Consider the following 16076-nt stretch of genomic DNA (forward strand, 5'->3'; position numbering starts at 1 on the left):
GCTCTGACGTCCAGCGAGTCAGTTTTTTGTGTCTTTCTGTCTCTTTTCTCAAAAGAATAATGTTTTCACTATCTAATTCAGAGGATTGTCAGGGGAAACCACCCGGCAAACTTTTGTAAAGTCTGTAAACTTGAAGGTGCTGCGAAAAGAGTTATTCGTGAGGACCAGTCCGCGCAGACACGCGGGGCTCCCTGTCACTCAGCAGTTTAAGAGTTAATTTAGGGCTGGGGCTGGGGCATTGTGGTCTTTTTAGTTCGTGGGTCGCCTCGGGTCTCCATTTCCCCCTGGGGCGGGACTCCACTTCCCGAGAAGCTCTGCTGCTTCGCGGGACAGGCAGAGCACCGCGCGGACTCCTGTGGAGCTTGTGGTTCGCATCCCTCCGGAGGCCGGCAGGAATCATCGGGGCGGGGAACCTGGGGGACTCGGTATCCCAGCGGCCCTAGCGGTTCGGGCGGGACGGGGAAAGAGGAGGGACCAGCCAGGGGAGCTGAGCGAAGATGGTGGCGCGCGTGGCGTGCTGCCCCCGGCCTCTGCCTGTCTTTTCGCGGCGCGCGCTGGCGCTGGCGCCCAGGAGCGCGAATTCCGACGCGAGTCCCCGCCGGCTCTGACCCCGCGCCCCCGCGCGCCGCTTGCCTGGCCCGGCATGCCCCGCGCCCGCAAGGGACACGCGCTCCGGAGGGGAGGACAGCGCCGAGGTGGGGGTGAGTGCGAGGGTCCGGGGGCGGAGCCTGGGAGCGGGGGGCGGAGCGTGAGGATGGGGCGGGGCTTGGGGAAGGGTCGCGGGGGGAGGGGTCTCAGGGCGCATAACTTAACGAAAGGAGCTGGGGACAGAATGAGGAGGGGGCGGAAGAATCTAGGGGCTTGAGCGGGCTGAGGGGATGAGGGACTGGGGAGGGGCACAGTGGGATGAGGACTGCGGGAGTTTGGGGGGTCTGGAGGGCAGGGCCACAGCGTGGTGAGAACAGGGCTGAGGGGAGGGTTTGGGGTCTGGAGGGCAGGGCCACAGCGTGGTGAGAACAGGGCTGAGGGCAGGGTTTGGGGGTCTGGAGGGCAGGGCCACAGCGGGGTGAGAACAGGGCTGAGGGGAGGGTTTGGGGGGTCTGGAGGGCAGGGCCACAGCGGGGTGAGAACAGGGCTGAGGGGGGTTTGGGGGCCTGGAGGGCAGGGCCAGGCGGGTGAGAACAGGGCTGAGGGGGGGTTTAGGGTCTGGAGGGCAGGCCGGCGGGGTGAGGCAGGGCTGAGGGCAGGGTTTGGGGGTCTGGAGGCAGGGCCACAGCGTGGTGAGAACAGGGCTGAGGGGAGGGTTTGGGGGCTCTGGAGGGCAGGGCCACAGCGTGGTGAGAACAGGGCTGGGGGAGGGTTGGGGGGTCTGGAGGGCAGGGCCACAGCGTGGTGAGAACAGGGCTGAGGGAGGGTTTGGGGCTCTGGAGGGCAGGGCCACAGCGTGGTGAGAACAGGGCTGGGGGAGGGTTTGGGGGTCTGGAGGGCAGGGCCACAGCGGGTGAGAACAGGGCTGAGGGCAGGGTTTGGGGTCTGAGGGAGGGCCACAGCGGGGTGAGAACAGGGCTGGGGGGAGGGTTTGGGGGCTCTGGAGGGGCAGGGCCGCCAAGGGAGAACAGGGCGAGGGAGGGTTTGGGGCTCTGAGGGCAGGCCACAGGTGGTGAGAACAGGGCTGAGGGGAGGGTTTGGGGGTCTGAGGCAGGGCCAGGCGTGGGAGAACAGGGCTGAGGGGAGGTTTGGGGGTCTGGAGGGCAGGGCCACAGCGTGGGTGAGAACAGGGCTGGGGGAGGTTGGGGGAGGGTCTGGAGGGCAGAGCCACAGCGTGGTGAGAACAGGGCTGAGGGGAGGGTTTGGGGGTCTGAGGCAGGGCCACAGCGGGGTGAGAACAGGGTTGGGGGGAGGGTTTGGGGGGTCTGGAGGGCAGGGCCACAGCGTGGTGAGAACAGGGCTGGGGGGAGGGTTGGGGGGGGTCTGGAGGGCAGGGCCACAGCGTGGTGAGAACAGGGCTAGGGGGAGGGTTTGGGGGGCTCTGGAGGGCAGGGCCACAGTATGGTGAGAACAGGGCTGAGGGGAGGGTTTGGGGCATCTGGAGGACAGGGCCACAGTATGGTGAGAGGATAGGCACAGTATGAGCAGGGCAGGGGTGGGTGAGGGGCTTAGGGAGGTCTAGAGGATTATGAGACGAGGCACAGCATGCTCAAGACAGGGGTGGTGTGGTCAGTTTAGGGTCCAGATCTCTGTGAATATGTTCAGGATAGAGATGACTTAAGAGGGCTTGGGGAAGGGGGGGGTGTCTAGACCAGCACTTCTTAAGCTTTTTCTACTGAACAAACAACCCCTTTTTCACCTGAAAAACATTTACGCAGGACCCTGGGGTATATAAGTATATAAAATAGATTTACAAATCAAATATGGACTGATAATAAACCATCATTTCACACCCCCACATTCACTTATAAGATCCCATATGGGGTCCCACCCCACAGTTGAAAAAACTGGGGTTTAGAAGTTGGGGTCTCTGGGATCCTCTGGGCAAGTGTGAGAGGGCTGTGCAAAGGAGGGGTGACAGCCTGGTGTCATAGGTGTGTGAAGGGGAGGGAGGATCTCAGAAGGGGTTGGAGGCTCAGGCTCTTGGGATGAATAGAGAGGAACTAGCTAGGACTTTGTCCAGGAGTGAGAACTGAGCGAGGCAGACAGCCCAGGGGCCCCTGTGAAGCCACGTGGAACCCCCAGATCTTCCTTGGAGTCACCGGTCCGTGGGCTTCCGCAGGGGAGCAGGTAGCCCTCCCTTCCCTGCTCTCTCCTTTTTTGTCTACCCCTCCTCCTCTCCAAAGGTATCATGTAGCTTCTCAGTTCTAGGCTTCTGGGCACATGCCCATGGAAAACAGAGCCACGTGGATACTGAACTTCAGCCTTTTTTCTGGGCCTGGTGCAGAGGAAGAACGCGTGGCCTGGGAGGCAGGACACCTGGGGACTTGCAGGTCGTGTCTCAGGAGATGTCAGAACTGGGCTTGAAGGGCAGACTCTCCTAACATTCCCTGCCTTCTTTTTTTTTCTGGTCATTCCTACCCAGGTCACTTTGGCCCTCAGCACTTGACCTTTTAATAACAACCTTAAAAGGTTTACAAAGGCTCACCACAGCCGTGGGAAGTAAGGGGTTATCCCCATTTTACAAATGAGGAAACTGACGTTTAGAGAGAGGAAGTCACACGTCAGCTAGTGAGTGTTGGAGCCCTTCTTTTCATTATGATTACACAGTTGGTAAATGGCAAAATTAAGTCTTGGACTCTGATCTTTTGAATTACGTTTTCTTTCTTATCCAAGTCCCTTCCCGCTTGCTGGGAAACTTGCTAGACCAGGTCTGCCTCTGGAGTACAGTGTTGGCTCCCTGGCCTTCAACGATCCCTAATCCTTTCAGGGGTGGGGCCCAGGAAGCAGATCCCTGGTTGATAGAGAAGGAAAGTGGGAGCCTTTGTGGCAGGTGTCTGGGAGCAGGTCCTGGAAGCTTTGCTTCTTTCCTCCTAGGCTATGTCAGAGAGCCAGCAAGGCGTCTGCCTACCTTATCGTGTTTGCTGGAAAGCCTGTGAAATGTGATAATTAGGACTCTTGGCAGTCCAGGTACCGCCCCAACCCTTCACTTTTCCGAGGTGAGGTCCAGACCCTGGTGACTGCATATATGGGCAACCTAACTGCATGGGGAAACAGGCTCTGGACAGGGAAGGTCCAGGGTCACACAGGTGGTCACAGTCAGGATTCTCCCAAGTCAGTATTCTCACTATATTCTGCCTTTGGGCAACAGGAGAAAGTAAATCTCTACATACTAGGAGGAAGGTGCTGGTTTCTGGAGTCCCTCTTCCTTGGCACATGGCTTTCCTTTGCTTTGATTCATGGCCTGATCATCTTCTGTTGACTCCCCAAATCCCCAGAGATGGGATTAAAACTCCTCGAGGAAGGAGAGGTGCAATTCTCGCTCAGGGTTCCGAGCCTGGGCCAGATCCCAGGAGAAGCTGGTGTCCCTTTGGGGTGAGGCTGGCCTCCTCCTTTCTAAGACTCCTCTCGGCTTACACAGAGCTGGGAGTCTTCTCATTTTCTACTGGTGATCCTCCATGGTGAGACCGAATGTCAGCCTGCCCAGCAGAGCCCACACGTGGGCTGCCTCCCGGTGCTGTCCCAGAGGTTGGGGAGGTCCTTGGGCTGAAGCTTCCTCAGGGCAGGAGCGGATATGCTGGACTCTCTGGGACTCGGGGAGCTCTTCCAGGCCTTGTTCATTCTGTTGACTGACATCAGAGAATGTTTGCTCAGCCCCAAACTTGTGGGTCACACCCAGTATGTACAGGACAGGTCCGTTGGCCCCGTGGGGCTTTAAGGAAGCTGTGGTATACCAGAAGATGGCAGCAAGTACCACCCAGCTCCACATCCAAGGGCTTCTAGGGAATGTCAGGTGGCCGACTCTGGGGATCCGGTGTGATTGTTCACTATGTCAGCCTGCCCTTACCCTAGCTTCAGAGCATAATCTGATACCCCCAGAGGCATCTGGGCTCTAATAGCCCCTGAAAACCAACCTGTATGTGTGTGGGGTGTCTGAAAGGTGGGCAGAGGGGACTGAGACTCGGGAGCTGCTGCGGAGAAAGGCTGGCAGAACAAAGGAGTCGTTACCCTGGCCGGGCTGAGCCTGAACATGCCCCGATGACCACAGTTCTCTAGAATCACACAGCAAGGGGGGCTGGCAAACAGGCCTCGCTTCCTCCTCTGAGCTGGCAAGCCTGGCCTTCCACCCATGCTGGGACGTTCCTCCTCCCTGGATCTTTGCCGTGATTTGCTCCCCCTCCTAGGGAAGGAAATGGGTGTGACCACATTAGGTCCTGGAGCCCAGAGACTGGGGCCTTGGGGCAGTTAGGGCTAGCTGAACCCCTCATCCTGGATGAGGGCGTCTGTCACTTCCAACAAAGAATGGTTAGTCGCTTGAATCCCTTAGCTGGCATTCGTATGGCACGCGAGGTTTTCAAAGCATTTTACACACAATTATCTCATATGTTCCAAGTGCCCTCCCATTGCTACTCTGCCCTTTCTGTTTCTGCTCAGAGCTTCAGTTTCACTTTTTCAGGTGACAAGGAAAAGGACTTGAGGTGAAAGTTGCATATTGAGCAGAGGGCAGATCTATACATAGGTCACTAGCTATGGAGATCGGGGTGGAGAATAGGACCTGAGGCCCTTAGCAAGGGTGACCGTTTAAGACATTGTAGACAACCTGCCCCATTTCTCCCATCACTCTTAAATACCAAGTGAATGGTTGTCCCTTAGCAGAGCTTCTTAGATTTTTCCCATTTGAGATGGCTTTTTCATCTGAGAAATGTTTACATGACTCTGAGTATATAGGTATATAAAACAGGCATACAAATCAAATGTTTATTGATAATAAATAATAATGTCATGAACCCCTCTCCCCCATTCAGTTACACAACCCCATATGGAGTCATGAACCACAGTTTTAAGAAGCTGGATATTAGAGAAGGCCGGCTTCAGAGAGAGTGATCAGGAGGAAATCCCTACCTTTTGTTGTATGAGCTTTTGGTACTTGTCCCAGAGGAGGAAGCATCTACTTCCATGACACTCTGGTGGGACAGGCGCTGGGCATGAGCTTTCACATAGAAGGAGAAGAGGTAGTGAATAGTATATTGGCCACAGTATATGTGGCCAGACAGGCCACAAGGCATCGTACTATGATGTCAGTGTTGAGTTAGAGACCTCTCCCCAACGTCAGTATTCCCCCAGTAGCCTACTGTGGATCTGTTTCATTGAATCGATGTCATTTCCTCTTTATCCGTTTATATGTTGACCTTGTATCTTCTCTTGGAGCAACAAGTTTCATAAATGCACCACGAGCTGCATTGGAGTAGGACATTGCCAAATTTGAAAAATGTAGGTATTCTAACCAAGACACAGGGCAGAGGTGTTCCTTTGGATTTGATTTCTCCTAGTTGGCACCGGTTCTCAGCCATTAATGGCCACATATTCCAGAAACGCTCTTCCCTGAGCCATGGTTTTTGGGGGTCTCTCTGGTTTTTTGGAAGGATGCATAGTGACACTGAATACATTGGGTTCCCAGGTGAGAAATCCTGCTTAGCAGCTGGGACTCTGGTTGTGTTTGCGACTTGAAACAGCTTTTGTTCTACTGGTTTTCTTCTGTCCCAAAGAAGAGCTGGCAAGTTCTCTTTGGGCCAGGATGGCATCATCCCATTGGTTGGAGGATGTCAGGAAGGGTAAAATTCAAAGCCCACAAGAGCCTTTCCTATCACAGCATCCTAGGTCTTGTGGGGTCCTGAATGAACTGGCTGTGGAAACGGGCAGGTCTGAAGCGCAGTTGGGAGAGGCACTTCTGTGCAGTTTGGGCATGGGATTCTCCTCTCTGGGCCTCAGTTTGCTCATCTGTAAAATGAGGGGGTTGAGCTGTATGGGTCTTCTTATAGCTCTCAATCTGAGAGCCCCTGAGCTGACCTTCCCCATTTTGCCCCTTCCCAGGAGCTCGGAACAGCACCCAGGCCGACTCTCCCTCCAGTGACGATGAAGCGACGAGTGAAGTGTTGAGTCATTACAGCAGTACAAGTGAAGGGGCTAGCATTGCCGAGGAGAGCCTAGGTAAGGGGCTGAGAGCGGAGGAGGGCCAGGCTGCCTTTGGGGTGGCCAGGAGGTCGCTCAGCATAGGGCGGGAGAGATGCAGTGTTGTTCCCCTCTCCCCAGCACCCTTTCTGAGGGGCTGGGACCATGAAGGGGAACTGATGGGTTCCTGGGGTGGGGTCCGCAGGCAACGAAGTAGTCGATGAACAGGCCCAACAAGAAGAGCTGGAGGAGAAGCTCAAGGAGCGTATCGACGATGTGGCCGACAAGAGGTACTTGTCTGTGTGGGGAGGACGATGGCACCCCTCCCCCCTCCTGCCCCTTTTCTCTTTGGAAGCCGAGATGGCGGCCCCATCCATCTCTGTGGGAGGGTCTCGGCCTTAGTGGCTGGATGCCCTGGTGCGCTCTCGGCTTGAGGTTGGCTTCCATGCTTGTGTTCAGTGCCCCAGCCTTTGTACATCCCCAGCAACACCCTTGGGGTCCAACTCGGGTTTCTGGCTGCCTCTGTGTCCTTCAGTCTGGGTGGCCCCCAGAGCCTCGAGGGTGATGCGACCTGTGCCCGACCTTCGGTCTCGTTTTCCTCCAGTGCCAAGACCAGGCAGGGTGCTTTGGAGAGCCTGCGCCTGGCATTCTCCTCCCGGGTGCTCCTGGACTTCCTGCTGGAGCGGCGCCTCACCCTCACTGACTCCCTTGAAAAGTGCCTTAAGAAAGGTTTGACTTGCCCAGCCCCTCTTGCCTCTGAGTGAGGCCGGCCTGGGGGTGAGGGGGGTCTGTGGGAGGCAGGGCTTCAGGCGGCAGCCTTCTCCTGAGGCCCGTGGGCTCTCGCTCAGGTGGTCGACAACCTCCTTTGCAGGGAAAGGAGAGGAACAGTCTCTTGCTGCAACTGTGCTGACCCTCCTATGCCTTCAGCTGGGTTCGGGGCCGGAAGGAGAGGAGCTCTTCCGGAGCCTGCGGCCCCTGCTTGTCAGCATCCTCACCGATACCTCTGCCAACCTTGGAGCACGGCACAGTGTGAGCATCTCCTGTTCGCCCCAGGGCTCCCCTCCTCCCTCTGGGCCTGTGCAGCTTAGGGACCGTCATCTTTGGGTGACAGCTAACCAAACCTCATCTTTTCTAGGGGAGCAAACTTAGGCTCCCAGGGCTTGGCTAGGGGAGCAGGGCACGGCAGAGAAGAAGAGAAGCCCAGGATTCTCGGTTGGCCTGCAGCCTCTGGCTCATTTTTAAAATTCCTTTTTATTATGATGGAGTTGCCCAACGTCCATGGACTTAGACAAAAAACAGAAAAAGCATTATAAGATGCTCCGACTTCCTGAGTGTTTTTTCAACCTATCCTGTTGGTTCTCCTCTGGCCCACCCTGGAAGGCACTGACTGATGTGTAGGGACAGAAGGAGGATGCTGGGAAGCTCTGAGGCCCGGGGCTGCAGTTAAGAATTGGCCCAGACGGGGCCCTGTTGTCCCAGGGTCATGAGTCTTTAGTGAGGCCATGAGTATAACCCCCTCATTTTACAGATGAGGAAACTAAGGCTGAGAGCTGAAGTGACTTCTCTGTGGCCAGGGGTCTGAGGCCTGGGTTATTGAGAGAGTCTGACCCCTGCCCTGCTCTCCCCCGCAGTGTGCCTCAGCCCTTGGGATGTGCTGTTACATCGCTGCTGCCGACGTGGAGGTGAGTGCCCAGAGCGGCTGGACGGCCCTGGCCGTTTCCCTGGTGCCCCCAGCAGGTGTGACCAGCCGGCCAACCTCTGGCTCAGACAGGTGTGATGGAACCGGCCTCCCACAGAGGCGCCTATGACACCTGGCCGACCTCTCTTCCCCCAGGACCTCATCTCCTGTCTAGCCTGCCTTGAGGGCATCTTCACTGGGGCTTGTAGGGAGGAGTCCTCCTCAGCCCTGGCACCCCTCCAAGCCCTGCATTGCTGTGCCCTCCAGGCCTGGGCCTTACTCCTCACAATCTGCCCCGGCACCCACATCAACAGGGTTCTGGACAGGTATGTGGGGCAGTGGGGAGGAGGAGGGAGAGCAAGGGGGAAAAGCCCGCTTGTCCTCCTCCCCATCCCTGATGGTGTCCCTAACCCTTTTATACCCTTGGGCCTGGGTCCTGCCCCAACAGGAGGGCAGGACCCTACTGTAAATAGAATGAGTTACTAAAGGTGGCAGTGCTTCTAAGTGGAACATTTTAGATTTGAAACTAGGTTTTCTGAGGCCACATACAGTGCTCTTTCCATTAAAATACATTGCCTAGATTCACTCTCCTGCAGGGAAATAGAGCAAGATATAGCTGCCATTTTCTTTAGTTGCTTAGCAGAAGGAGAGGGAGTGATCTCAGAAGGGATGGAGATTTCCAGACACTGGCAGGGAGGAGTCATGAGGTTAAGCAGAACCCATCCACTTGCCTCTTCCCCCGAATTCCTGTAATTTTGCCCGTCCCGGGGGTGAGGGAAGCCGTTAGTGTTTACTCACCTGGTGCCCCCTACCCTTGCACAGCCAGCTGCCCCTGCTGCCCCAGCTCCTCTCCAGCGACAGCGTTCACCTTCGCATCGCAGCAGGGGAGACGATCGCCTTGCTCTTTGAGTTGGGCCGAGACCTGGAGGTACCCAGAGCAGCGGGTGGGAGAGGACCTCGTGCTGGGACCAAGAGGGGAAGTTGGGGCCTGTGGTTGGGGGCTGGGATCACCTGGGGAGCGTGGGGCCCCCTCTGTGGCGTGAGGTGGGATGGGGCGGGTAGAGAAAGCAGACCTGCCCCAAGCCTCCCTGTCCAACGCTTCTTCCACAGGAGGACTTCCTGTATGAGGACACCGATAGCCTGTGCAGCACCCTCCGAGCCCTGGCCACCGACAGCAACAAATACCGGGCCAAGGCCGATCGCCGGAAACAGCGCTCCATCTTCCGGGATGTGCTGCACTTCATTGAGGTGGGGAGCTCCTCGGACCCACGTGCACACACAGAGCCCGCATGGAGCCAGGGATGGTGGTCATCACACCACGTTTTCCCTCCTCTCCCTGGTTTTTAGAATCAGGGTCTGGCGTGGGGGCCTGGATTCAGCTCCGCCTGCCGGGACTTGAGTCCTTGAGCCCACTCACAGCCAGTACTGAATAATCACCAGCACTGTTCTAGGTGCTGGTGCAGTGGTCCCCTCCCTCTGGATCCCCCTGCCACTGTACGGTCTGCTGCCCTAAGATGCCAAGGGGCTTGTGGGCCCTCCCAGGTCTCTGCTTTCTGCCCTTGTGGGGAGGCTCCTTGGGCCATCTTGTGTGTCCAGGCCCCTTCACTGTCGGCACGGAGGGACATTAATGTGGATTAACACCTCTGGCTGCCCTGGGTTTGTCTCTTGCAAGAGAGAAGGCCTGGGGAAGGCTTGGTTTCTGCCCCCCAGCCTAGTAGAGGAGGGAAGCATAAACCTGACCGTTATTCCGTGAGCTCAGTGGGGACGACCTCAGCCCCCCTCCTTCACTAGCATAGAGAAAGGGCTGAGAATTGATTCCTGGGGATTAACAGCCTTTCCCTTGGTTGTGTTTGCCAGACTGGAGAGTGTCAGGAAGAGACAATCAAGTTTGGGCTGGAATGTATGTATGTGGACAGCTGGGTCCGACGCCGGACATATGCAGCATTTAAGGAGACCTTGGGCTCTGGGGTCCTCCACCATCTCCAGGTACTGTCCTGGGATCTTCCCTGCCCGATCCTCCCTCCCCCATCTCCCAAAGGCCTGGTGCTCCATTGGTTCACGTTGCCCCCTTGGTTCTCCCAGAACAATGAACTTCTTCGAGACATCTTTGACTTGGGGCCAGTGCTAGTGCTGGACGCTGCGGCCATGAAAGCCAGCAAGATTTCCCGCTTTGAGAAGGTTTGTGGCGGCCCTGACCTCCCCATTGACTCATTTTAATTCCGTCTCCCACCCACCTGTGCCATCTTTTTGTTTGGCCTATTTGACCAGAGGGCCAATGGGTTGGGACGAGGGGCAGGACCTCTTAGAACTTCCCCCTCTCAGGGAGACCTACCATGCTCATCCCTCTTGGGCCAAGTTCGGGCTCATATGGAAAGCACCCCCAGCTTGCCCCTAATCGGCCTCTCCTCTGTTTTCCAGCACCTCTACAATTCAGCTGCCTTCAAAGCCCGGACGAAAGCGCGTAGTCGTGTACGGGATAAGCGCGCCGATGTGCTCTGAGTGCCAGGCCCCCCCTGGCCCTGGGGCTGGGTGAGGAGGCTACTCCCATCCCAGTTTTTATACAGAAGAACAATGTCACAACACTTTACATCTTGTGGCCTGGCTCCCTGAGGGCCTGCGCTTTATTTTTTTAATGACAAAACCAAATAAAGGTGTCAGGGTGGGAGGGCTTCCGGGAGCAGGGCTGCCCTAGTCTCCCTCCGACCCCCTGCCCTCAGCTCCCCTTTCCTCCAGCCCTCTTCCTTCAGTCCCATCTCTCCTGCTGGGCCAGGGTTTGATTTGGGCCGTGGGAAGATCGATTACCTTCTGTGCCTGACTGTTCTCAGGGGGTGAGGTACTGATGTCACAATGATGTCAAGGAAGGAGAGAATGCAGATTCCCAGACTGAGGAGGGGTGGGGAGAATCGTCTCTCCGTCTCCTCTGGCTGCTCTTCCCCCTGGATTGACCAACCACTCGGTCTCCTTAGGAGAGAGAGCTGGATGACGTAACCGGAGGGGTCCCGTCACCTGGAGTGGCCCCTCCTCAGGCTGGGACGCTCCTCCTCTTCCTCCTCCAGTCCATAACACATACTCAGTATGGCCTCCACCCTCCCACACCTTGGCTATGCTGGAGCGGGAGGGAAGCAGGGAAGGGGGCTTTCTGGAATGTACGTATGTGTTGATTTTATAAGAAGATTAATTTTAGAGATAATTAAATGAGAGCATACCTTGGCTTCCGTCTTTTGCCTCAGTTGTACTCTTCTGCACCTACCCCAGGTTGGCCCTTTGGACCCACCTGGGCAGGAGGGAAGAAGCGGAGGTGGTTCCCCAGCCTTCGTTCCTGACTGTGTAAGGGGAGAAGGTTGCAGGGCAGATTGTTGCTTTCCCCCCATAGAGCCCCTGGCTACCCAGGGAGCAAGTGCTTTTAGGGTGACCTCAGAATGGTGTGACCAGGCCAGGCTTTGGGCTGGGGCTGGGGACACCTCCCTTTCCCTTCCACAAACTGGGCCATATTTGTATGGTTTCCCTCGCCCTAGCATCTCTGTGAGGCTGCTTCTCACTTTCTACCCCTGTCAGGCTCCTGCTGTAGCAGAGCCGTTGGCCTGAGGTAGTAGGTCCTGTCTAGGAACCCTCAGCTCCTCAGGGAGATCTCCGTCTCCCCCTGCGGCCGAGCCTCTGCAGGGTGGCTCAGAGCACGTGTCTGGTCCATGGAGGGAGGGCAGAGCAGCTATTTTGGGAAGGCCTCAGACAGAGACTTGAGCTCCCGCTATCTGTGGGATGCAGACAGTGGGAGCGGTGAGTGGCGGCCTGGCCAGGAGGTGTTGACAGGAGGAGAGGCTGCGAGGGGGGGGCAGGGAGGCTTCCTCTCTCCCTTTTCAGATGCTTCATTGCCTCTAGAAACATGCTGTCCCTATTACTTGGGCCCTTGAACAGGAGCTTTGACCTAGGGCCCAGCGACCCCTGATCCCCAGCTTCCTCGCCTTTACTAGACAGGGCAACCTTAGTGGCCTGGCATGGCGGCTGAAGTCTTGGACTAGGGAGTTGGGAGACACTCTGGCCCTCCCCTTCCTTTCATGTTTCACCCTATATGGGGCTTTCCTCACAACTGGCTTTAAATCTTAGGCCTCAAACCCAGTGACTAATAAAAGGCAAGCCACCCGTGCCTCAGTTTCCCCAAGGCAGATGGTAATATTTGCATGATCTATGTGTGGTGGGCAACTTGAGAATCCTGCGGGGGGCTGGGAGCTCTCTCGCCTTTCTCTCCGACTGTGTTGGTTTGATAGGCTACGGGATCCGCTCATAGGTAAGTGAGGACAAGCTTAAGACTGAGCCATTTATTGATATAAAAAATGTACCGTAGAAAGAAACATAAATGGGGAGGGTGCGGTTGGGCACATAATTACGGGCCGCAGGGGTCGCCTGCCACCGTCCTTGAGCACTGGCAGAGGGTCCCTGGCCGGAGCCTGGGGCAGAGGAGGCCACCAAGGTCAGCTCCCCGCTCAGCTGAGGCCCCGAGCGTCGCTGCCGTTGAGCCGTCGCCACTGGTTGAGGCTGGCCAGCCGGAGCTTGAGCAGCGTCTCCTCCTGCACCTGGAGCGTGTGGGCTAGGACCCGCAGGGACTCGCTTTGCAGCACTGAGACAGGTGGGAGAGAGAAGCCCGCGCTCCTGGGGTTCCACCAGGGCCACCCTCTCCCTCCTGCCCCGCCTGTGGTCATCCATGGGAATAACTGGATTATCCCAGCCTAATCCGGCTTCCTGAAACCACCCAGCTGGCGTGTAGAACCTCGAAGCCCGGGAATTGATAAAAGGGCAGAGCCTTGCTGTCAGGAGACCTCAGCTGCGAACCATCTGCCATTTTTTACTAGCTGGGGACTCGTGGCTCTCCGGACCTCTGAGCAGAGCAGAAAAGGTTCCTCTCCCCATCCCCCAAAAAGATTTATTAACTTGGGGACTCTTTGCTGTTGGACTCTTTTCTCAAGCAGGTAACTGAGAGGGGAGTGTCGGCAATGACCCTGTTTGACCCTCCCTTTCCCCCTGACCCTGGTACCGCTCAGGTAGACAGCCAGGATGGCAAGGGCAAGGCAGGTGAGGATGAGCAGCGCCAGCAGCAATAAGAAGGCCCCGCGCCCGTGGGCTGGGTTGCAGCCAGCCTGGACACAGAGGGAGGGGGGCAGTACGCCCAGGAGTTCTTCCCATTGCTGAGAGGTCGGGTCATCGGACAGGTGGGGATGCAGGGATGCTGGAGGAGACAGAGGTGTGACGTTACCCTTACTCCCTTTCTTTGCCCACATTTTAGAGAGAAATCGTGGCCATACCTCCGTTGTGCAGGTCACTGATGGACTCCACAGGGTGCAGGCTGACCTCAGTGAGGTGGCTGGGTGGAATGGTCCCAGTGCTCGGGCTCACCATAATGGGCAGGATGGCATCTGTGAGGGAAAGAGCTGCTGGGCTGAGCACCTGAAGTAGGAGGCCTCCCCTACTCCCCCAACCCTGGGGACACTGTTCTTTCCCTCAGCACAGGCCTTGGATCTGGGTAGAAAGTCATCCCGTCAGTCTTCTCCCCACCCACCAGCGCCGGGTCATTGGAGTCCAAGAGAATTTCACACGTATTCTCAGAGCCAGTGCCCTAGATCCAGTCCCCTTCCCCTTGTCCTGCCCTTAAGTCCACAGGACTAGTTTTGGTTTCCCTCCCTCCCTCCCCCCTCATCCCCGGTCTCCCCAGCCTGCACCCACTCTGATTCCCCAGTCAGGCTAGGACAGAACCACTGAGTGTTACATTTGTGCAGCCTGTATACTGATGGGAGATTTGGAGGAAAGAAGGAAGACCTGCATGTGGGAGCCCCAATCTGCTCTCTGAGCAGACATTGCACCTGAGCTCAGGGAGTTCCTACTGGACTCCTTCCTCTGCCATCTCCCAATCTGAGGGAAAACCAGACCTCCTGGGTGCACAGGCTTGGGCAGCCCCTCACCCAGGGAAGAGGGAACTGTCAGGGGCAGCTAAGCATGAAGGGCTTCTGGAGGTGACAGTATACTTGGTTATGCTGTACAAGGAAGTCTCAGCGTCAGCCCTCAAGGATGTCAGGAAACTAATTCAGACCTGGACCGCAGCTTCTGGAGTCTTAAAGGCCTTGTATCTCAGATACAAGGACACAGTCACCCGGGAGGCCAGGAAGTGAGCAGTGATGGGAAGGAGTGAGGAGCTCCCAGGGCACAGATGAAGATGTTAGGGTCCACATAGGGGATGCAGCCAGGGCTCCTTGTGCCCCGTGGATCTGACCTACCTGGAGCAGCTTAGGAGAGAGCCAAAGCCACAGCTATCTTACTGTCCCAGACTCATGCCTCTGCCCGCCTCCTGCAGCCTTAGCTTCCTCCCACTGGGACCGGAACCCATGGCTGTTCCAGAAGCATACAGCTGCCCAGGTTGCTGCCTCCACGCTTAAACCCTCCCGCCCCTGGTCCTGTCTTGGCAGGCAGATGACCCATCTCCCAAGCGTCGTCCCTTTGCAGAAAGAACATAGGTACAGTAGGGCAGGGATGCCATGTCCCGGGGTACCTTCTCTCCAACGTGATGGGCCAGATGGGGAATTATGGTGAGAAAGCCAGGTGTCTTGGGGAAAAGCTGTCCCTGTCTCCTCAGAAAGGTTGGACTGGGGGAATCCGTGGTAGATAGGATGCCCCATGCTTGGTGGGAGAGCCAAGGTCAGCTTGGCTCATAGTGACAAAGAAAGGGGGGCTCCTACTCTATGCTTTCTCCCCCAGTTCCTGGAGCCAAGCACCATCTAAAACAGCCCATCTTCACTTCTTAGATGTCAGCGAGGAGAATCCATTTGAATTCTTCCCAGTTCAACTTGGGCATTGAGAAGTCTCCCCAGCCCTGTACCTTCCACTCCTAAGGCTCTGGGATCCCCATCTAGTTCTACCTGCCCAGCTCCCCACCCACCACCCACCTACCTTACCTTCTCGGGCCTCCCCAGGCATGGTCAGGTGTGGTGGTCAGGGGGGTTGGAGCCAGATGGGTAGTGCCCTGGGCAAGGGGGAGGAGTAGAGGCAGCAGCCAGCACCTCTCACAACTCCTGTCCAGGCCACTGGCTTCCCAAAGCACGTTTGCCCAGTCTAGAAATAGTCCTGAGCTCAGCCTAGAGGGGGTTATATTTAGAGGAGGCGGGACTAAGTAGGGTAGGAGAAGAGGGGGTGAGAGCAATCAGAAGTCCCAGGAAAGGCAATGGGGCCCAAGCATTCTGGCGTGGGAGCGCGACTGGTATCATAATTGAGAGCTGGAAAGGAACCGGGAGGTCATCTAATAGGCCCCCTCATCTTACAGCCCCGGACACAGAAGAGCAGAGAAGGGAGGCACTTGTCCAAAACCAGCTAGTTAGGAAGCGGCAGAGCTGGGATCCATACTGGGGCCTCGTTCCAAGCCCATTCCTGTGTTACACCATATTACTTCTCTGCTCCCGCTCAAGGTGGTGGTGGTGGGGGGGTGCATTCTGTTTCTGAATGTCCCTGTTTATTTTTGGTGCAGTTCAAGCGAAGGGCAGCTAATGGTGATCTGCTCTTTGCCCAGCCAGAGGGTCCTGGGATACCCCAGAAATGTTCTAAGAGGAGCTGGCCCCCAGCTTCCCAGCTGACCGGACTCAGGGGGTGTCACAGAAGCCACTGTGCTGCACTTCCTCCAAGCTCCACACGATCATTCACATATTCTCATGGACCCCACACATGGCTAACACTTATATAGCCTTTTACAAAGCACTTAGATACATATGGTCTCATTTGATCCTCACAACAACCCTGGAAGGTAGGTACTATTAATCCCCATTTTAGA

The 16076-nt window shown here is 56.6% G+C and overlaps 2 protein-coding genes across 4 annotated transcripts; one reads left to right on the top strand and one right to left on the bottom strand.

Moving 5' to 3' along the window:
• Positions 1–451: 451 nt before the first annotated feature.
• IFRD2 (interferon related developmental regulator 2) lies at positions 452–11486 on the top strand. Of its 2 annotated transcripts, none has more exons than XM_012543487.3 (12): positions 452–701; positions 6520–6636; positions 6803–6887; positions 7202–7326; positions 7469–7626; positions 8229–8279; positions 8432–8601; positions 9098–9203; positions 9386–9523; positions 10133–10261; positions 10358–10453; positions 10694–11486. In XM_012543487.3, the coding sequence occupies exons 1-12, from the start codon at positions 644–646 to the stop codon at positions 10772–10774; spliced, it is 1314 nt and encodes a 437-aa protein (XP_012398941.1). In that variant the 5' UTR covers positions 452–643; the 3' UTR covers positions 10775–11486. The 2 variants fall into 2 exon arrangements, with proteins under 2 accessions (XP_012398941.1, XP_031814703.1); XM_031958843.1 differs by having other exon boundaries at positions 554–695.
• Positions 11487–11924: 438 nt separating this feature from the next.
• On the bottom strand, positions 11925–15462 carry LSMEM2 (leucine rich single-pass membrane protein 2). Of its 2 annotated transcripts, none has more exons than XM_031958900.1 (4): positions 15206–15462; positions 13570–13680; positions 13302–13493; positions 11925–12887 (listed from the first exon to the last, which is right to left on the bottom strand). In XM_031958900.1, the coding sequence occupies exons 2-4, from the start codon at positions 13661–13663 to the stop codon at positions 12754–12756; spliced, it is 420 nt and encodes a 139-aa protein (XP_031814760.1). In that variant the 5' UTR covers positions 13664–13680; positions 15206–15462; the 3' UTR covers positions 11925–12753. The 2 variants fall into 2 exon arrangements, with proteins under 2 accessions (XP_031814760.1, XP_031814757.1); XM_031958897.1 differs by having other exon boundaries at positions 15211–15460.
• Positions 15463–16076: the final 614 nt, after the last annotated feature.

The sequence above is a fragment of the Sarcophilus harrisii genome, chromosome 1, assembly GCF_902635505.1.
Source record: "Sarcophilus harrisii chromosome 1, mSarHar1.11, whole genome shotgun sequence".
Classification (NCBI taxonomy): Eukaryota; Metazoa; Chordata; class Mammalia; order Dasyuromorphia; family Dasyuridae; genus Sarcophilus; species Sarcophilus harrisii.